The 22,502-nt window shown below is 36.8% G+C and overlaps 1 protein-coding gene across 1 annotated transcript in view; it reads right to left on the bottom strand.

Moving 5' to 3' along the window:
- Nucleotides 1–410: 410 nt before the first annotated feature.
- KIF20B (kinesin family member 20B) overlaps nucleotides 411–22,502 on the bottom strand; it is a gene marked incomplete at both ends in the record, with an annotated part of 73,359 nt that continues 51,267 nt past the window's right edge. Inside the window, 9 exons of the mRNA XM_084246212.1 lie at nucleotides 411–488; nucleotides 1,344–1,486; nucleotides 3,918–4,068; nucleotides 4,496–4,597; nucleotides 8,410–8,610; nucleotides 11,400–11,510; nucleotides 13,247–13,423; nucleotides 19,290–19,445; nucleotides 21,469–21,596. Coding sequence (XP_084102338.1) covers nucleotides 411–488; nucleotides 1,344–1,486; nucleotides 3,918–4,068; nucleotides 4,496–4,597; nucleotides 8,410–8,610; nucleotides 11,400–11,510; nucleotides 13,247–13,423; nucleotides 19,290–19,445; nucleotides 21,469–21,596 — 1,247 coding nt within the window. The remainder of the gene's footprint in view (nucleotides 489–1,343; nucleotides 1,487–3,917; nucleotides 4,069–4,495; nucleotides 4,598–8,409; nucleotides 8,611–11,399; nucleotides 11,511–13,246; nucleotides 13,424–19,289; nucleotides 19,446–21,468; nucleotides 21,597–22,502) is intronic.

Below are 22,502 nucleotides of genomic sequence, written 5' to 3'. Positions count from 1 at the left end.
TGTGTTTTGAAGAAACCAGAAAACCAACTCCTATTATGTCAGTTTCATTTTCTAACAAATGTAGTAACAACAATTCACAGGATACTACTAAACTAAATATCTCATCAATGACATCTACATGTAGTAAAGCAAAGATAAAAGCATCTTTCCTAGGGTCTTCACCTGCTTAGGACAACAGAAAATACACATAATTTGAAAAGAAGTAGAAAGCCTTAAAAGCAGACAAGTTTATTTCGGCTTATTTTCTTTATTGAATTAAAATTATACTATGTATAAAATAGTAACGTGTATACAGAGGGATTTAAGACATCATATATATATACACACACAATTATCTTTTAAAAGGTCAAGACGCAAGTTACAGTGATTACGAATATATAATGTATATTAAAATACTGTCCATAAGTAATTTATTTGGCTGTTTTAGTTCGAAGCCTTCGTTTGAGAATCTGATGATCACTTTCTTTTACTTTCTGGTCAATCACAATCTGAAATTAACACAATTTATACAAATTATAAATGAATTTTTTTATATCAATATAGGTTCATGTGCTTAATATCTGAAAAAATTGCATTATAAGATTTTTTTGTCCTCTAAGACCATAGGTATAGTGTCTTCTATATAAAAGCATACCCTTAGTAAAGATTCTTTCAAACTACCTCATTCTACAACGAATAGTCCACATTCTATACTGAATTAAATACATGTATAGCTTAAAATAATTACCAAGATATTTGGAGACAAGTATCTCAAATGATCTTTTGCAGCAACAAGTACCTACCTTTTTCCTTTAATTCTTTTCTATCTTTATTTTGACCTACTAGGTAATGTAAGAATGATAGAAAATTAAATCTCTCCCTGTAAAAGCATAGTTTATTCTGAATAAGGAGAATGAGTCATAAGAGGTAGGGTAACAAACAACAGTATTTTCTTAATAGAACCTGGAAAGTTTAGAGGAAAGGTAAGAGGAAACAACTGAATGCCTACATTTTCACCAGACACACTGAGGCCCAGATTTTCACAATTCTTGTGATAACAATATAAATAGGTATTGGAAATACATGCGTATCTAAATATTAATTCCACTGATGGAATCAAAATTCCTCCGATGAATCACAAATATAAGTGCATATAGCACTTTTATACATTAATGCATCACTTATATTTAATCACTATAAATTTAACACATCAGATGTCAAAAGTATAGCACTTAAACATGGTTTAAGAGATTTGATCTAAAGAATGAAAATTCAAAACATTATGGAATTCAAATTGATATGAATACTTTAGAATTAAAAACAAGGGCATTTTTACATTTAAGAAAAGTGAAATAGTAGCTTACCACTTGGCCAGATATATCAATAGGAGAAGAAATTTCATTTGTGTATAATTTCCGTTTGGTCCGTTTTGGCCGAGACACATTTTCTTTACTTAGTTCTACATTTGAGGGCTTTGCAGAACTCATTGTTTCAATGATTTTCTTTGCTAGTAAAATAAAAAACACTAGTTAATTCCTGAACTAATTTTCTAACTGCAAAGGTTTGAAATCCTTAAGAAATAAGATCAGGGCCTCCCTGGTAGTGCAAGAGGTTAAGATACAACCTATGAAGCTATCTGCAGCCACTGCAGCACGAGTTTGATCCCTGCCCAGAGAGCTACCCACATGGCACAGCAGACCTCTCCTGACTCATCCGCTGTTCCCCTTAGCAGTTTATTTCAGTCAATCCTGCTGTTCTGTTCCCCATTCTGTCTCTGGTGAATTCTCTTACTCCTCACACCTCTGTCCTGTACCCGGGTTCTTGGATGCTTGGGTAGTTCCCTGGCCCAGCCAAGGATTGAACTTGTAAGAAAAGGAGTTGAGTCTAGAGTCTACCAAGTTAAGGGAGGCATTACAGTACGAGTACCTCCCTTTCCTTGAAAACACATTTTCTTTTAATACAGATGTGACAGGGGCCTTCCCGGTGGTGCAGCGGGTTGAGCAGTCTCTGCGGCGCGGGTTAGATTCCCGGCCAGGGAAAGAACCACATGGCGCAGCGGACCTCTCGGACCTCTCCTGCTTGCCCCTTGCTTCCCTTCAGCGGTGTCCTCGGTCCGTCTGCCTGTTCTGCTCCCTGCTCTGTCTCTGGTGGATTCTCTCGCCCTCCCGCGCCTCTGACTGTGCCCCAGTCTTTGTATTGATAAATAAATCTTTAAAGAAATATAAATATAATTGTAATAGATATAAATAAATTACATAAATGTAAATAAATATATTTGTAATAAAATACGTAAGACTTTAAAATCATTAAGTTTCTCATCAAATTTAGACATACCAGTTTGCTGTCTGTCCCTCTACATATTCATTTATTCATCTCTCTCTCTCTCTCTCTCTCTCTCTCTCTCTTCATTTTAAAAGATTTATTTATTTATTTATTTATACATGCACTGGGTACAGTCAGAGGTGCAGGAGGGTGAGAGAATTCACCAGAGCCAGAGCGGAGAGTAGAACAGGCAGAGTGACAAGTACACTGCTCAGGGGAGCAGCGGGCAGCAAGAGAGATCTGTGCGCCATGTGGGACCCTTGCCCGGTGGCCAGGGATCGAACTGGTGCTGCAGAGGCTGCGGGCAGCTTCGCAACCCAGCGCTCAACTGCTGTGCCACTGGGGAGGCCCCCCTCTAAATATTTATTACACTTCACAAACTATACATTAAAAAATGTTAACAATTAAAAAAATATATATAGATGGATCTGATAGGTGTGAAATTCCCAAACTGTGCACAATAAGTTCACAGGAGCACCTTGAGACATTTTACATTTTTGAGGAAAAAGGTGACACTGGAGAGCTCAAGGCAGTTGTGCTGAAATATGCATTTATTACATTCCTTTTGATGATGACATTTCTTTGTAACCTGGTTTTCAGAAGCTGAATTTTCAGCAGTTGTTTGACCTTAAGTAATGGAGACGACTTTAGGTGTTTCTTTGGGTGCAAGGACACAATGAAAACAATCACTGAATATGAAAAGCACTTTAAACCAAGAAAAACTTCTGGGTAAGTTTTTACAGAATTTTTATACAACCTATTTGACTTAATACAAATGTCCCTGCTTTCAGTTTCTCTTCCTTCTCATTCTTCCCATATCTGGTCTTAAATATATTCTGTTGCTATAAACTCAGGCAATCTCATAAAAACCCAGTGTTACACCTGCCTCCACCCTCAAATAATTATCTTCAAATTCTACACATCAGATGTATATTGCTACCCGAAACTGACTGAACATTCTTTACAATTTCCTGATCCTCTACCTGTGCTAAAAATCATTCCCTCTAGAGTGTGTGTACCCATGAATGTTATATGTACATCTCTATATAGTATATATCTTAACATACATTAATACATGGTATTAATGTCTACATATTTAAAAAGAAAATAGCATTACGCATACTATATTTTCAACCAAGTTCAACAGATATTTATAGAAGTATGTTTTTCACATCAATGAATAGGCAATGTTTTTATGCATAGAGAAAAACACTGAGAGAATATATACCATAAGACCAATAGTGATTATCTGCAGAAGATATAATCCTGCCAACATTTAGAACCCAAGTTAAACCCTACCTATTCTGGAAATTCTCCCTAAGGTCCCATAATCAGCATATCCCTTTTCTCTCCAACACTACCATGGCACTTTGATGTATGTGCTATTACATTAAGCAGTCTGCTCTGGATCAATTACTTAAATGAAGATCTTTATCCTCCACTCCAAAGTGAACATCTAGGCATAGTGATCCTTTCATCTTTCTTCCCAAAGTACTTATTACAGGACAATGCCTGTTTGAAGTGTAATAATCAGTAGCTGAGTTTATATACTCATAAGATATTATTAGAAAACACCTTACACCTAACATAAAATGTCATTTAATTAATCTGCAAACCTTTTGATTGAAGAATTGTTGGAGAATGTTGTAAGAAGTCTCCAAATTTCTGTAGTGTTCCTTCTTTTTTCTTAGCTGCCGTATTTATACTAATCGTGGATGCCTGACTCCGTAAAGAATACGTTTTCTTAGAAGACGGACGTGTGAAAACCTGATAAACAAATATTTTGTGTTATTGCTGATGAGAAATGTTAGAAGGAAATACTTACTGACACAGGTGAGTTAAAAAGGCCAGAGACAGGTTGCGAGTTCTCAGGCAGGGAAAGTGTGATTAAGCACGTGAGGAAAGGGATAAAGGGGCCAGAAAATGGCAAAATGAGTGTGACAGGTGGAGTACTAGCAGTTGGTCAGCAGTGAACAAACACATCAATAAGTGCCTGCTACTAGCCAAATGCTAGAGATTTCATTTCATCAAGCCGAGTTAGATCAATAGGAAATGAAAGTAAAAAAGTTATAATTGGACAGAACTGGATTTCTGGGTAATTACTAATCAAATTTGATATCTTTATTTTTTCATCTTCAACTTTTAAATATGAATCATGAAAAAGGGTCAATTTTAATCCAATTAAAAGACAAACCTTTTGTTCCTTTTTGACAGAAGAATTTCCATGCTCAGGAATAGGGGATTTCAAATTAGTTCTGGGTGTAGCATTCTTCTTATTTTCACATTTCACCAAATCCTGAAAGTAATGAATTTTAGCATTGGTTAATTTCTTGACAGCATTTTAATCTCTAGACTTAAAACAAAATGATAGTTCTTAGTTGGGATGATTTTAACCTCAGGAAACAATGCCTGGAGGTAGTCTGGTTGTCGTTGCTGGGTGGAAAAGGGATGTTATTTGCAACTGGGGGATAAAGGCAAGGAATGCTGCTAATTACCCCTACAAAACTCAGGAAAGAGCCTTCTAAAAACAAAGTATCTGACCCAAAATTTCAACTGTACTGAAACTGATAAACCCTAACTGAAGACATAAATTCCACCCCCCCTCATTTTTATTGAGATGTTACTGACAAGTAACATATATAAAGTTTAAAGTATACAACATGATGATGTAATATGCATCTATAGTGAAATGACTGAAGCTTTTTTACACATATCATAAGTAATGAAATTACATGAGATAGATGAAAAACTGAAGGGATAATATCTGTTACTTGAATCCCATCATTAAAACACAGCATTGGGCCTCCCTGGTGGCGCAGCGGTTGAGCGCTGGGTTGCGAAGCTGCCGGTTCGATCCCCGGCTGCTCCCCGGCCACCGGAGGAGGGTCCCCCATGGCGCGCAGACCCCTCCTGCCGCCCGCTGCTCCCCTCAGCAGTGTACTTGGGTCCTTCTGCCTGCTCTGCTCCCCGCTCTGGCTCTGGTGAATTCTCTCACCCTCCTGCGCTTCTGACTGTACCCAGTGCATGTATAAACCAACCAACCAACCAACCAACCAACCAACCAACCAACCAACCAACCAAATAAACAAATAAATAAATAAATAAAACATGCCTCTATAAAAAAAAAAAAAAACAAAAACACAGCATAGCCATCTATCTAACTATACTGCTACTTAACTAGAATTGAGGCTACTAGAGGAGGAATGCAGTGAGCAAAGGGAGGAGGGACCTCAGTGGACTATGGTGGAGGTCTATGGGTGCTTTGGAGGTGTGAATCTATATCAATATATTATACATAAAATATATGTATAAAACAAGGCTAACTCAAAAAGTAATACAGTAAAAAAGAAAAAGCTCTTCAGTATAAGAATAGATAAAATATGAAAATTAAGAAATATAATCTTACTCCCAAATAAATAGGCATGGCATTTTTCTTCTCTTTCCCCCTCATAACCTCACTCAGGACAAAATCTTTTGTAATTTCATAGGTATATTCATTATAATGAACTGGTGAAAATCCTAGTTGTACCAAAGATTAAAAGCATAAAAGAAGAGAAAAGGCAAGTAGAGAAGCAGAGAAAAGATCATAGCTGAACCTCAAATTACAAAGTAAGTTATAAGGGGCTTAAGAAGCAGATTTTCTGAAAGGGGAAACGCAGATGGTAATCATGGGAAGCAAATGAAGAAAGACTGTTACACTCTCAAATGTGTAGTAAGTTTGAGAATAAATGAAATTTATAAAGACTTTACAACACTCAGTTTATTATAGTAGTGAAGAGCTAGCAAAATCAGTTAAAAATTTTAAGTTTCTATATGATTCATTTACAACAATCTATTTTGAACCTATTCTGAAGTATACCTGGCGAGTATATACCAAGAGCAAACTCATATTTTAACCCTGAGTATACAACCAATTTTTCCTTTTCCCTTCAAAAAATGAATAAGGTAAAGACAACATCATAGATGATGAAATTAAAATACTAAATATTTTAATGGCATCTGATTATATTTAAATATAATTAAAATATAGTATAAAAGGTAACTAATAATCTCTAAAGCTGTTCTACGTGTGGTATGCAATATACTAAATAATATTCATTGAGCAAATTTATTACCTGACAGAGAGTCTCAGGTGTATGGTTAATAATATTTTTGCTCTTCCAGCAGCTTGAAAATATACTACTCTTTAAAGGAGTAAAAGGAAAGAAAAGTTGGAGAAAAAGTTGTCATATAAGAGATTTATAATGTTTAAACTTTAAAATCATTTACTTTAAAAACAAATATTTCCATTTATTATGCATCTACCACATGTAAAGAAAAAGCTAGGTATATAAAAAATAAAATCTCTAGGGCCTCCGCGGTGGCGCAGCGGTTGAGCGCTGGGTTGCAAAGCTGCCCGCAGCCTCTGCAGCGCCGGTTCGATCCCCGGCTGCTCCCCAGCTACTGGAGGAGGGTCCCGCATGGCGCGCAGACCTCTCCTGCCACCCGCTGCTCCCCTCAGCAGTGTGCTTCGGTCCTTCTGCCTGCTCTGCTTCCTGCTCTGGCTCTGGTGAATTCTCTCACTCTCCTGCGCTTCTGACTGTATCCAGTGCTTGTATAAATAAATAAATAAATAAATCTTAAAAAAAAAAAAACTCTAAATTCTTTATTACTGAAAGGAAGAAAATGAGGATCAGAAAGTTTTGTGACTACATGTATAAGATATGGTAGAAGGTTTGGTGTACCTACAATTAGAAAACTACAGAAAGAAATGAACAGTGTTTTTTCTTTTTTTAAAGATTTATTTATTTATTTATACAAGCACTGGGTACAGTCAGAAGTGCAGGAGGGTGAGAGAATTCACCAGAGCCAAAGTGGGGAACAGAACAGGCAGACTGACGAAATTCACTGCTGAAGGGAGCAGTGGGCATGGCAGGAGAGGTCTGCGCGCCATGTGGGACCCTCGCCCGGTGGTCAGGGATCAAACCAGCACTGCGGAGGCTGTGGGCAGCTTTGCAGCCCAGTGCTCAACCGCTGCACCACCGGGGATGCCCAGCAGTGTTTAGTCTACCACTAAATAGAGGCCCCAATTTTAATACTGGCTGACAGAAAAGGAATATTTCTCTTCTAAAATCTGTTACAACCATAAAGACCTTAGTTTTTAGTTAAATGACAAAGATTATGCTCAACCAAAGTTAGTCATTTCAGTTTCTCTAATTTCTTTATCATTCCTTATCTCTCCTATTCGAGGGAAAGGGACTAGGTTTTTTTTTTTTTTTTTTGAAAGATTTCATTTATTTATTTTTATGTGGAAGAACTGGGGTGCAGGCCAGAGATAAAGGGGTTGAGAGGATTCTCCAGAGACAGAGTGGTGGACAAAATAGGCAGATATACTGAAGTACACTGTTAAGGGGGAACATTGGGTAAAACAGGAGAGAGGTCTGCTGTGTCATGTAGGTTAGCTCCCTGGCCAGGGATCGAATTCAGGCCACGGAGGTGACAGTGGAGAGACTTAACCCCTAGGCCACTAGGGAGACCTGTGACTAAGTTTGAATAGGACTGCTATACTAAAATAGGTAATCCAGTAAAATTCACCACCATTTAACCTATCACAACTTCTATAAAATAAGGCATAAGTTATTTATTTTAATGTCCACAAGCTGTTTTCTTTTCTTTGAGGACTATCAAACTACAGAGTATAAAATATGCCATGAATTATGATTTTGGTCTCAACAACGTAGCTGAGTTTAACTACATGTTAAACTGAGGTCTGTATTTTTTTAAATATATATATATTTGAAAAGATTTATTTATTTATACAAGCACTGGGGTACAGGCCAGAGGCGCGGGAGGGTGAGAGAATCCACCAGAGACAGAGTAGGGAGCAGAACAGGCAGACTGACTGAAATACATTGCTGAGGGGAGCAGCGGGTGAGACAGGAGAGGTCTGCTGCGCCATGTGGGAATCTCCCTGGCTGGCCGGGAATTGAACCAGTGCCGCGGAGGCTGCAGACAGCTTCACAGCACTGCGCTCAAGCCACTGTGCCACCGCCACTGGGGAGGCCCCTAAACTGAGTTTAATAACAATAACGTATGTTTATTGAATTCATTCCTCAGTTAAGTACTTACCTCCTCCTCCATTTCACTACTCTTTCTCTTCCGGGCCTTGGAAATCTTAACCGTCACTGGTGAGTCACAACCAAAGTGTTTCACTGCCATTTTGTTTGGCCTTAAAGGTGTAAACTGAATCTCTAATTCAGGCTTTGGAAATCGAGAAGTCTGATTATTTTCTGTTGACACTTCACAAGAGTCAAGGACTACAGACCCATCCTACAACAGAATTAAAAAGAAAAAAAGTATTTACCGAATTTACTGGAAAGAATTTATAAATTGCAAAGAATTAACTTTTACAAAAACCTATTAAAGGCAATGAATTGCAAAGGATAAAAACGTGTGCTACATAAAATTCACCAATACAAGGACAGAAAGAGTCTTATCATTTACCTTTTCCAGGTATATACATGGTATGTTAACATTGGAGGATTTCCCAAATTTGTATGAATGTAAGAATTATCTAGAGAATTTATTTAGAAGGTTCTTAGACCCTAACACAATCCTATTAAACCAGAAATCTCTAAGGGAAAAGTCCAGAATTTAAAAAAAAAAAGATTTATTTATTTATTCATTCATTCATTTATTTATACAAGCACTCGGTACAGTCAGAAGCGTGGGAGGGTGAGAGAGAATTCATTCATTCATTCATTCATTTATACAAGCACTCGGTACAGTCAGAAGTGTGGGAGGGTGAGAGAGAATTCACCAGAGCCAGAGCGGGGAGCAGAACAGGCAGAAGGACTGAAGCACACTGCTGAGGGGAGCAGCAGGCGCGGCAGGAGAGGTCTGCGTGCCATGTTGGACCCGCCAGCAGCTGGGGATCAAACCGGCGCTGTGGAGGCTGTGGGCCTCTTTGCAGCCCAGCACTCAACCGCTGTGCCAGCAGGGGAGGCCCAAAGTGCAGAATTTTTTTTTTTTTAAATAGAAGCATGTTTTATTTATTTATTTATTTGTTTGTTTGTTTTGTTTATACATGCACTGGGTACAGTCAGAAGCGCGGGAGGGTGAGAGAATTCACCAGAGCCAGAGCGGGGAGCAGAGCAGGCAGAAGGACCGAAGTACACTGCTGAGGGGAGCAGCGGGCGGCAGGAGAGGTCTGCGCGCCATGTGGGACCCTCCTCCGGTGGCCGGGGAGCAGCCGGGGATCGAACCGGCACCGCAGAGGTTGCGGGCAGCTTCGCAACCCAGCGCTCAACCGCTGCGCCACCGGGGAGGCCCTCAAAGTCCAGAATTTTTAAAAAGCACCCTAGCTGTGGTAGGTTAAAGTGTGCTGTAAATTATTATTATTTTTTTTAAAGATTTATTTATTTATTTATACTAGAACTGGGGTACGGGCCAGATGCGTGGGAGGGTGAGAGGATTCACCAGAGACAGAGTGGGGAACACAACAGGCAGACTGACAAAACACACTGCTGAGGTGAGCAGTGGGCAAGACAGGAGAGGTCTGCTGAGCCATGTGGGTTTCTCCCTGGCCGGCCAGGTGCGAACCCATGCTACAAAGGCTGTGGACAGCTTCACAGTGCGGCGCTCAAGCGCTGGGCCACCAGGGAGGCCCAGTGTGCTCTAAATTATTTGCTACTCATTCCTCTTATTGAGATGGAGTCTCATTTCCCTTTCCTTGAATCTGGGTTGCCCTTAATGACATCGAGATCAATAAGATGATTCTTCTGAGGCTTAAGAAAAGAAGTCTTTTAACTTATTCCCTGCCCTTTTGGAAAGCTAAATTTCAGGACATTCCTCCTCAAAATTCCCCATCTCAGAATCCAGCCCCTGTAATGTGAGAAGCCTAAGCCATTGGGAGAGGCCACATATAGGTACAGTAAACTCCCAGTACTATCAATTATGTGAATGAATGATTTCAGTCCTTTGCAGCACAATGAGTTTATGAAGGTAATAAAGTGTATATAAAATAGCATAACAATATGATTCCTCAAAGATGTGGAATATATAGCAATTGCTGGAATTCTGAATAAGAAATTGGAATCAGGTTTTAGGACAGCATATGTAAATTTATAGGAGAAAAAATGTTCTATTACATGTGATTAATTTTGCTTATGGATCAACTTCAAATTGTCCTACAAATGATATTTCTATTAGTCCCTAAGGTTAATGTGAATTATTCAAAACACTACTAAAACCTATCAAGGGAAGGTCAAGAGAAAAGAAATGGCTCATATTATTCCCCCAGATTAAAATGCCCTTCTCCTTTCCTTGGTAAATGTCTAGTCATCTTCAAGACCCATGCTACCTTCTTCAATTTATGTCTATGACCACTCCAGCAAAACTCATTAGATCCTCCTTGGTCATGTTCCTTGGAGCACTCTCTTCATAATACTTGGCCAGTTAGGGAAGGTCAAAAAGGTAGTCACTTATATATATCAAGCTTATTAGATTTCTCACTCCTTAAGGATGGCGATCATATGTTTGTTTTTTTATCCTCAATGATAAGGGGAATGCTCCCAATAAACGTGGTAATAAATGCACCTTAACATAGAATTTTTATCTACTTCAAGTGCAATCTGAGAATCTCTACATTATTTAAAGTGATTCGCAGAAACCAAAACTACTGCAAATTAAGGAAATTCAATGACTTATTGAGATTTGGTGACAAAGTTATAAAATGTGTAAACAATTTCAAAAAAGTATTATTTAATAGAATTTTTATTAAAGAAACCTCTTATGACAGCAAATAATTACCACTATTTTATCTTTGGTCAAAGTTCCTATTTCTGGCCACCAATTTAGTTTATATTAATATATCTGTTGTTTGAAGTCAATATCATTAGGAGAGGCTATTAATATCACTCAGGGATCTAGTCTCCCCAAAGAATTTTACCTCACCTCAGATGCTTTTAGTTTTCTTCCCTATAGCCAAGAGCACATATAGAGAACTGCATAGCAAGGTGCCTACAATAACCTATGTATTATACTTGCAAATGTTATTTAGTAACTAACAGTCATTGATAAAAAAGGTTCAAAAGTGGACTATGTTATAAAATACCCACCACTACTTCATTTCTGGAAATTTCAAAACTTGTTGATTGAGGTTCAATTTCTACTCTATCAGGATCCACTGAACTTGTATGTCTGGGCTTAGGATCCATGGTATGTGTTTCCTAAAGTATCAAAATATTAAAACAAGTTATTATAACCTGAAAATAATTAGAACACTTCACCTGAAGAACATAAAATCAACATTTGGATGGATTAAAGTTGTGGAATAATTAAACACTTCTTTAATCACCACCTAACTCTCCTTCCGCCTCAGAAATTTAGGAAAGGCCAGGTAACTTCCCAGCTTCTTTTGAATATGATTTATGAGAAAAGTTGAATTAATTTCAACTTCCAAGATGTTTTCAACATATCCTTTCATTTTACTTTCACTGCAACTCTGAGTTAGATGTGGCAAGTGTCCTTAATTCTACTTTTCAGATGAGGAAACAGTGATTTACAGTGTTAAATGACAATGCCAAAGTCTACATAATGTATTGTAGCTTGAACTTCTCAGTCACAGAGTATGCTCTATTCCTAAACCCTAATGGTTAAAGGATTTAGAAAGAAATATCATACTACATTTTTCAACCTGATGAAAATTCAACATGGACCTTTCTTATAAATACCATCAAAATCAAAAGTCAAATACAACTCTCATGACACCTACCATTATTATGAAATAGGGAGAATTCATTATGGGGAAAAGCAACGACTGTGTCCGGACCTTCCTATGGTAAAAACTATGTTATACTGTTTTATAAATGCTTTGATTTTCACAATTCTATTAGGAAGACATTATGTTTTAAAGATTTATTTTTATTTATGCATACAAGAACTGGGGTGTAGGCCAGAGGTGCGGGGGTGGGGCATTGGTGAGAGTATTCACTAGAGCAGAACAGGTAGATCTAGTGAAATATACTGCTGAGAGGAGCAGCGGGCCAGACAGGAGAGGTCTGCTACACCTTATGTGGGTTAGCTCCCTGGCTGGGGATCCAACTCAGACTGCAGTGGCTGGCAACAGCTTGACAGTGCTGATACTTCAACGCCTGTGCCACAAGGGAGGCTCATAGGGAAACACTGTATGTTTTAAACAAAGTTCAGAAATGTTAAGTAGTTTCTCCACAAGTCTCAAAATCACAGTAACAGCAGAACATACCTTTATAAATTTGCAGTCTGTGCCTATTTATACCACATGCTGCTACTACTTTTTTCAGCAGACATAATTTCTCTTAGAATCATGAAACCTTTTCACTTTGGACACACAATTTATTTTCCTATTCTTTGAGGTCTTTAGATCAGCAGATTTTTAAGTTCAGATCAATTATTCTGGAAAGACTAGCTTTAGATGTACTTTGATTTATCTGGGAAGTAGCTATCTGTGAAATGTAATCCTCTCTCCATCCAGGATTCAGACTTAATTTTACAAAAGTAATTCCTGAATTACATCCTATACCTCACCATTGTGTTTATTTTCAAAATAAGCTGCATATTTACACAGTAAACTAAAGGCATACATAAGATTTAATTATCACCAAGAGCTGAAGCGGAAACATTTTAAAGGTAAATTAGGGGCTAAATTACAAATTGTTTTCTAATTACCCTACTTGGGAAATATGATCAAAATATTGTACAAAGTGGTATTTCTTAGTCATCAACAAATCAATACTAGTATATAAACTGGGGAAACTCAAAATTCATGAGAAATATCCAAAGATGATTCCAAGCTCCAGTTTCTCTCTGGTCTACTAGAACTTACATTTTTTTTTTTTAACATTTAAGAGTTAATTAAATAATTTTGAACAATCTCTATATTCAGTTAAAAAAAAAAAAGGTATAGGAAGAACAAAATTCTACTAACTATTTTGGAATCCTCCAATGTAATCTTCTTTAATTGCTCAATTTCATTGTCTTTCTGTATGTTACTGGAGATCAGTGTTTTCAACTGTATCTCTAATGCTGCAACCAGTTGATCCCGTTCTTCTCGCCACTTTTGAAGGTTACTGTCTTTTTCTTTCAGCTGTGCTGTTAGTAGTTCCTAACCAGAAAATACAGGAAACTATTAAAGTAAACCTTGAAGCATGAATCTAAGAATTTTTGAATTATAGATAACATCATAAACATAACTGTGAAAAAGGTGTAATAAATTACAAAGTCAAGTCTAGAGAAAATATTTACTTATAAAGCGAAATATGACTATGTGCTATATTTTTCCCATCCTTCCAAAACAGTTTATCGATAACTTCTTTTAGAGTTCCCCCCAATATTTGGGAAATGAAAGGGTAACATTAAAACAAAACTAACAATATAGAGAAATAATTAAAAATACAAATTTCACTGGGTTAAAAATCATGAAATACTGGGCCTCCCTGGTGGCACAAGGGGTTAAGCACAGCACTATGAAGCTATCACAGCCTCAGCAGCAGGAATTCGATCCTCAGCCAAGGAGCTACCCACATGGCACAGCAGACCTCTCCTGTCTCACCCGCTGCTGCTTCCCTCAACAGTGTTTTCAGTCAACCTGCCTGTTCTGCTCCCACTCTGTCTCTGGTGAATCCCCTCACCCGCCACACCTCTGACCTGGACCCCAGTTCTTGTATGCATAAATAAATAAATCTTTAAAAAAAAAATCATGAAATATTTAGTGGTAAATTACAGAAAATATGTGCAAAACCTAAACATGAAAAACTACAAAGCACTGCTGAAAGAAATTAAAAAACAAATAAATGAAGAGACTATGTATTCAAATACATGTTAGTTTTTTCCAAATTGCTCTACAATCAAGGCAATTTTAATCATAACGCAGAAATGAAAGAACTCTAAAATTTATTTGGAAATGGAAATGATCTAGAATAGTAAAAATCACTTTGAAAACAGGGAACAAAATAGGAGCAATCACACTATATGATTTCAGGTCTATTTTAGTGTGCAAGACATGTGATACTGGCGAAAGGGTAGGATAGATAGAGATTAGTGGAACAGAAGAGAAGATCCACAAATGGATAGTCAACTGGCATTCTACAGAAATGCCAGAAATTCAGCGGAGGATAGGACAGTCTTTAAAGCAAATGATGCTGAAACGACTGAAGAGCTGAATTTTAAAACAAGAACCCCACCCTAATATCATATCAGATATACAAATTAACTATTGGACAATTTAATTATGACAAAAGTGACAGAGCAATGAAAAAGAAAAAACACATTTTTCAATAAATACTGCCAGGGCAATTGATAATTCACGTTTGGGAAAAAAAAATCTTTACCTATACTATCTCATTTCAAATAAAAATCAATTCTAGGGGGCCTCCCCGGTGGCGCAGCGGTTGAGCGCTGGGTTGCGAAGCTGCCCGCGGCCTCTGCGGCGCAGGTTCGATCCCCGGCTGCTTCCCAGCCACCGGAGGAGGGTCCCGCATGGCGCGCAGACCTCTCCTGCCGCCCGCTGCTCCCCTCAGCAGTGTACTTCGGTCCTTCTGCCTGCTCTGCTCCCTGCTCTGGCTCTGGTGAATTCTCTCACCCTCCCGCGCTTCTGACTGTACCCAGTGCATGTATAAACAAAACAAACAAACAAACAAATAAATAAAGAAAGAAAACATGCCTCTAAAAAAAAAAAAAAATCAATTCTAGGATCTCAATATAAAAGGTAAAATCCTAAACTTTTAAGAAGTAATAGAGGGCCTCCCTGGTGGCGCAAGGGGTTAAGACGCAACCTATGAAGCAGTCTGTAGCCATCGCAGCCCGAGTTCATTCCCGGGTCAGCCAGGTTGGCGCAGCAGACCTTTCCTGACTTGCCTGCTGCCCCACTCAGCAGTGTAATCTGCTTGTTCTGCTCCCCACTCTGTCTCTGGTGAATCCTCTCACTCCCCACACCTCTGGCCTGTACCCCAGTTCTTGTATGCATAAACAAATAATCTTTCTTTTTTTAAAAAGAAATAATAGAGAACAACATCTTTATGTCCTTGGCATTTATAAAGGAATCATACTGGGGAAATGAACTAAAATAAGATCATGAATTTCTATTCATAAAGTGGCAATGAGACTGAAAAAAGTAAACTAGAGATCAAAAGAGTTAGCTGGAATACACCAAAGATAAAGGATTCCTACCGAAAGAAAAAGTATAAGGAACAACTATACAGCAATGAAAAACAGATGTATAGTTTGATAAGAATTAGGGAAGGGGCATATATAGGGCATAAAAAAGTTAAAATAAGAACATAAGTGAACTTCAAGATAAACAGAAAAGTCCACCTTACAAATAAACAGATTGCCTTAAAAAAGTTTTCTTTTCTCAACCATGTAGAGACTAGAACCAACAAACAAACAAAACCATCCTTAACCTCATTAGTAATCAAGGAAAAGAACATTAAAACCATAAAAAAGGACTGACATTACTGTATGTTTGTGAGAATATACAGCAACTATAATACTAGTTGTAGTAGTTGGTACAACTACTTTGAAAATCAGTCTGACATACTACCAGATTCCTACATATGCCATTCTGTGGTTGGCTATATACACAACAAAAATACATGCACATGTGCCAAAAAAATGTATATAAACATTAATAGGAGAATTGACTCAAAATAGGAAACAATCCAACATTAAAATAAATTGACTATGGTATGTTCATATAACATTGAACAATGAAAATGGACTAACTCAAGTATATGCAAAAACATGATGATTCTCACAAACATAATGTTGAGTGAAAGAGACCAAGTACAGACAAATGCATTCTGTATATTTCCATTTATGTAAAATTAAAAAACAGGCAAAACTGAAATATAACATTAATGGCAGAATAGTTATTGTCATTGGGAAAGAAGTAGAAGAGGGGGCTCTCCAGGGTGCTGTAAATAAGTATTATCAGTTTTACAAGAATTTACTGAATTACATATTTGTTTTAATTACTGTGTTAGAGATTATAATTTGAAAAGCTCAAAACCCAACAATTTATTTCTTACATATGGCAGACAGATATACATTGTGGGTATGACTGCAAAGAAACACACGGGAGAAAGGAGCTTTCTCTAGGATTAGAAACTCAAAATAGGTTTATTTGCAGGCATTGCTATTAGAGGGACTAGGAAAAGAAAATAACCTCATTTTTTTTCCCTTCTCCTTTTCTTTCCCCTTCCCCTTCAGACCCCAACCTCATTCTTAGTATAGAACTGGAGTGACTGTGGCAACCAACAGTACTGATTTCACTTCTTTCTTTTCAAACTGTATCTTTTTTTGAGTGGAAGTAACATTGCTTTACAACACAGTATATGATTCAGGGGTGTAGGTTTATACCTCTTCATAAGTATGTTACCACCACACCCACCCCCAAAGCACAGATAATCTGCCAGAGTCCTAGATTTCACTTCTTGCCCCTTACTACTGCCCCAGAAAATTTGATGGGCTATGGAACAGGATCAGGGAACCAGCTGCAACCTTTTCTATTAAGAGAGACGCAGCTTCAGTATTCTTTTCAACCCAACACTTCCTCATGGTATCTCTCATGCACTTAGAATTGACACATGAAATGAAAGATACTCTCCCCTTGGAAATGTTGTAATGACAAGAATTAGTCTCACATGAGTTGGCACATGACAGGAAGAGTCAAGACTTTAAAGAAACAAAACAACTGAATAAAATGCCAAGATCCTGGACCTAAAAGACATTAGTGAGGAAACTGGTGAAATTCTAATATGGTCTATAATTTAGCTAAGACTACTAAAATAATATTAACTTGGTTCTGATCACCATACTATTACGTAAGATGCTAATATACAGGAACTGTCTACTAGTTTTGCAACTTTTCAGTAATTAAAATAAAAAGGCTAAACCTCAAAGACATCTTTGAGAGGTGAAACACATCACCCAAAGCAGTGATAGTGAAGGCAAAGATAAACAGCTGGGACTACATCAAATTAAAGAGCTTCTGCACAGCAAAACAGACAATAACCAAAACAAAGAGAAACACAACCGACTGGAAGAAAATTTTTACACACAACACTAATAATAAAGGATTGATCACAAAAATCAACAAAGAGCTGACGAGACTCAACAAAAACAAAGAAAATAATCCAGTCAAAAAATGGGCAGAAAAGCTAAAAAGAAACTTCTCCAAAGAGGAAATGCAAATAGCCAACCGGCATATGAAAAAATGTTCAATATCGCTTGTAATCAGGGAAATGCAAATCAAAACTACAATGAGATACCATCTTACACCAGTGAGAATGGCACATATTAAAAAAACTAGCAACAACAAATGTGGGCGAGGGTGTGGAGAAAAAGGAACTCTTCTGCACTGTTGGTGGGAGTGCAAACTGGTCCAACCACTATGGAGAGCTGTGTGGAGATTTCTTGAACTACTAAACATAGAGCTTCCATATGATCCAGCAATTCCACTCCAAGGTATTTACCCAAATGACACAGAAACAGTAATTCCAAAGGGCATCTGCATGCCTATGTTTATAGCAGTACTATTTACAATAGCTAAGCTTTGGAAACAACCCAAATGCCCTAAAATAGACGACTAGATCAAGAAGATGTGGTACATATACACAATGGAATATTACTCAGCATTCAAAAAAGATAAACACATGCAGTTTGCAGCAACATAGATGGAGCTAGAAGGGATCATGCTCAGCGAAATAAGTCAGAAAGAAAAATAAAAATACCGGATGGTCTCACTCCTAGCAGGAATTTAGAAAATCTAAATAAGGGACCAGGAAAAAGACTAATTAATACAAAGTAAAAATCAAAATCAACAAGCAACTATAAACCAGAGACACACTGGAGCGGGGGAGGAGCGGGAAGAGGAAGGATTAAGGTCAAAATAAGGGGGGGTGAAATTGTATGGGGAATATAACCAAAATGCATACATATATTGTGCAAAAATGAAAAAATGATATAAGAATTATATAAAATAAAATATTTAAAAAATAAAAGGCAAAAATGTATTTAAAAATCAATGGAAGGGGCCTCCCCGGTGGCGCAGCAGTTGAGCGTCGGCTTGCGAAGCTGCCCGCGGCCTCTGCGGCGCCGGTTCGATCCCTGGCTTCTCCCCGGCCACTGGAGGAGGGTACCACATGGCGCGCAGACCTCTCCTGCCGCCCGCTGCTCCCCTCAGCAGTGTAATTTGGTCCTTCTGCCTGCTCTGCTCCTCGCTCTGGCTCTGGAGAACTCTCTCACCCTCCCGTGCTTCTGACTATACCCAGTGTATGTATAAACAAAACAAACAAACAAACAAACAAATAAAAAACATGCCTCTATTAAAAAAAAAAATCAATGGGAAAAACATCCTTAACTTACTGAAAAAACTGACATATCTCTTTTTAATAAGATATTAGTAAAGTTCTGTCATAAACATCGGAAATGCTAACAGATGACAATGTGATAGTGCCAAGTTATTACTGAAAACATATGATTTCCAAGCTAGGAAAGAATCATTGTAAGAGCTACAGTTAGTAAACCTAAAGGTTATGTCTATCTGTAATCTAGAAACTATTTAGTTGACCTAAGAAAACAATTCCTGGGGAAGGGGCGGAGGAAAACAATTCCTAATAAAATGACCTTACGAGGTAAAATATACGCATTAGTAGAATATATAGTTCAAAATATGAAGTTTTACTAATATTGTAGTAATATGGCAGTCAAAAGGAAAATATTTTAAGTTCTATATCTAGACATTGAGATGTAATTAGGTATTTTCCAAATTGCTAAATGAATGAAAAAAGTTAAATAAGAACATAAGTGAACTTCAAGATAAACAGAAAAGTCCATCTTACAAATAAACAGATTACCTTAAAAAAGTTTTCTTTTCTCAACCATGTAGAGACTAGGAATTGCAGGGGTAACTTGAACAAACCCAAAAAGCAGATAAAATACATCAAAGATAAGGTATAATTGTTACCAACCATTTCATTTTGCTGTTTCAAACAACGCTCTCTGTCTTCCACATATTTTTTCATCTCTTTGTTTCGTAGATTCTCAGCTTCTTGTGCTTGAGCGATAAGCACCATTTTTTCTTCTGTCCATTTCTTTCTATCAGTTTTATATATCTGTTCAGATTCCTGGATGCATAAATAGTACAATTATCACATGCTTAAGAAAGAATAAATCTTTTTATAACACTTTCATTCAACCCATCACTTTTTACCTTTTAAAAAAACCTAAGTGTTTTTCTTTATATAATGACAAGACCAAGAGTTTATTTCAGGTAATAAAAAGACCACTGCTTGCTTGCTTTCCTAAACAGTATTTCCTTTATAAACTTAATTTTGTCGCTACGTTCACTTATGGATTTTCCTTCATCAGTGAATTTTGCTAAGAAGAAATTAATATTAAAATTTGTAAAAGAATTATAGAGACCCAAGTCTTCTTAAATGCCAGGAAAAAGTAACTTGGTTTATGGTGGTCATTACTAATCACATGTTTCCAAAAATAAAATACTTCTGGGTATACAAGATGTCAAATATAGAATAACTTGTGCAACAGGACAAATATTTATTAAAGTACAGCTGGACCGAGAATATAGTTATCTCCCACTATTTAAAAAAAGTTCTAAAACCACTGTACTGTTTAAACTACAGCAGTCCATTCCAAGATTACAAAATGTATGACCTAAGATACGTGATTATATCATTTTGTATTAACACAAAGCACACTAATACTCCTTAATATGAACATTTCATTAGAGTTCATTTATTATCTCATAATTAACTGAGTATTTACTATTCTCTAGAGGCTTTTAGGTTTTCACAATAGAAAAGAAATCCTATAATATATAATAGTTAAAAAAAAGAAAATAACTAAATTTTTAATAGGTATAATTTGATTACATGCAGCCTGAATTTAAGAAAATTTAGAGGCAGCCAATTTTCAAAAATCATTATTATATTTTCTTCAATTTCAGAATTAGTTATGAATGCAACTTCTTTTTTTTTTAAGGTGAAATTTTATTTTTTCTCTTTTTTAAAATTTATTTTTAATTTAAAATTTATTTTTATATTCCCCATACAATTACAACCCCCTTATTTTTACCCCAAGCCCTTCTTTCCCTGCCCCCCGCCCCCCATAGAGAGTCTCTTGTTCATAGTTATTTGTTGATTTTGATATTTTCTTTCTTATAGTTATTCTTTTTCCTGGTCCCTTATTTAAGTTTTCAAGTGAGACCATCTGGTATTTTTCTTTTTCTTTCTGGCTTATTTCGCTGAGCATGATCCCTTCCAGCGCCATCCATGTTGCTGCAAATGGCATGTGTTTATCTTTTTTGAATGCTGAGTAATATTCCATGGTGTATATGTACCACATCTTCTTGATCCAGTCATCTATTTTTTGGGCATTTGGGTTGTTTCCAAATCTTAGCTATTGTAAATAGTGCTGCTATAAACATAGGGATGCAGGTGCTCTTTGGAATTGATGTTTCTGTGTCCTTTGGGTAAATACCTAGCAGTGGAATTGCTGGATCATATGGAAGCTCTATGTTTAGTAGGTCCAGAAATCTCCACACAGCTCTCCATAGTGGTTGGACCAGTTTGCATTCCCACCAACAGTGCAGGAGAGTTCCTTTTTCTCCACAACCTCGCCAACATTTGTTGTTGTTAGTTTTTTTTAATATGTGCCATTCTCACTAGTGTAAAATGGTATCTCATTGTAGTTTTGATTTGCAATGAATGCAACTTCTTAATAAAAGGCACAAAATTTTAATTATTTGGTAAGTTCCACGAAAAAATTTCCCTCATATGTTGTCTTCTATATATAGGATGTTAGAGCTGAACTTGAGAAAAAATTATAAACACAAAACAGTATCTTCTATATAGTATGGTTTCAATTATATGATAGTATTCAGACATATTAACTGAATTCTTTTCCAACTTAATTAAACTTTGAAAACACTGCATTTTGGGGGCAACTAATAGTTTGCAAAGGAATTCCCTCTTCATATCATTTCAATGTGTATTGAAAAATTATATCTATATATTAGCATTTCCATGGTACTATTTTACCCATATCTAAATTATTAAATATTTACTGAGTTCTTTGCTTATCACAAATATAATGCATACATATATGCAGTCATAGATAAAATCATACCTGTAACTCATCTTGAAGCTTACTGAGCTTTTTAGTAAGGACATCTTCGTTGTCTTCAAGTTCTTTATTTGACCTTTGATTACTTCTGGTTTCCAGATCTTTGCATTTTTCCTTCCATTTTTCCAATTCTGATTTAAAAACAAAATTATTTTTAAAAGAAAATGTAAAAAGTTATACTATGTAGAGCACATGGCATAGAATACAGTCAAGAATCAGCAAAGTCCAGAAGAACGAAGACTAAGATATAAATGAGACTATTCTAAGAGCTGCACTCATTTAAAGATCCTTACCAAATTTTTACAGAAGAGGGAACTAACTCTAAGGACCTTCCAAGAAAACCCACTGAATAGCATTTACAGTATACTATATAAATGCATATCAATATTAATTATAAAGGAAACTTCGTGTAATTCTCAAAAAATCCCAAAGCAAAACAAAAACCCTCTGATAGTATTTTGAAGAATGGAATCAGAGTATTTATTTATTTATTTTTAAGATTTATTTTTATACAAGAACTGGGAGGATTTTTATACAAGATGCGCAGGAGGGTGAGAGGATTCACCAGAGACATAGCGGGGAACAGAACAGACAGACAAACGAAATACACTGCTGAGGGAGCAGTGGGAGAGACAGGAAAGGTCTGTAATGCCATGTGGGACCCTCGCTGGCCTGCTGGCTGGGATCAAACTGGCGCTGAAGAAGCTGCGGACAGCTTCACAGCGCCACCAGGGAGCCCCCAGATTACTTATTTAGATAAACATACAAGAGAGTACTAAGATAGTATTAAGATAGTGAAATTCGGTTGAAAGCTCATCCTCAGTGTCTGGGTAGCATCACAAGTTTTCAGTTATTATGACAGTGTCCTTATTTCTTCTTTATGAAATACAGTTTTACCTACCGGGAACGATTTTCATCACGCTGGAAAATGACAACTGACAGAACATTCTCCAAATACACCAAATAACTTTTCATTATAAATTATATTAAACTACTTTAAAAAGGAAAGTAATGTAGAAAAATAAGAGAAAATGAGA

The sequence above is a fragment of the Talpa europaea genome (genome assembly GCF_964194135.1).
Source record: "Talpa europaea genome assembly, chromosome: 10".
In the NCBI taxonomy this organism is placed as follows: Eukaryota; Metazoa; Chordata; class Mammalia; order Eulipotyphla; family Talpidae; genus Talpa; species Talpa europaea.
This window is presented reverse-complemented; position numbering and strand designations above follow the sequence as displayed.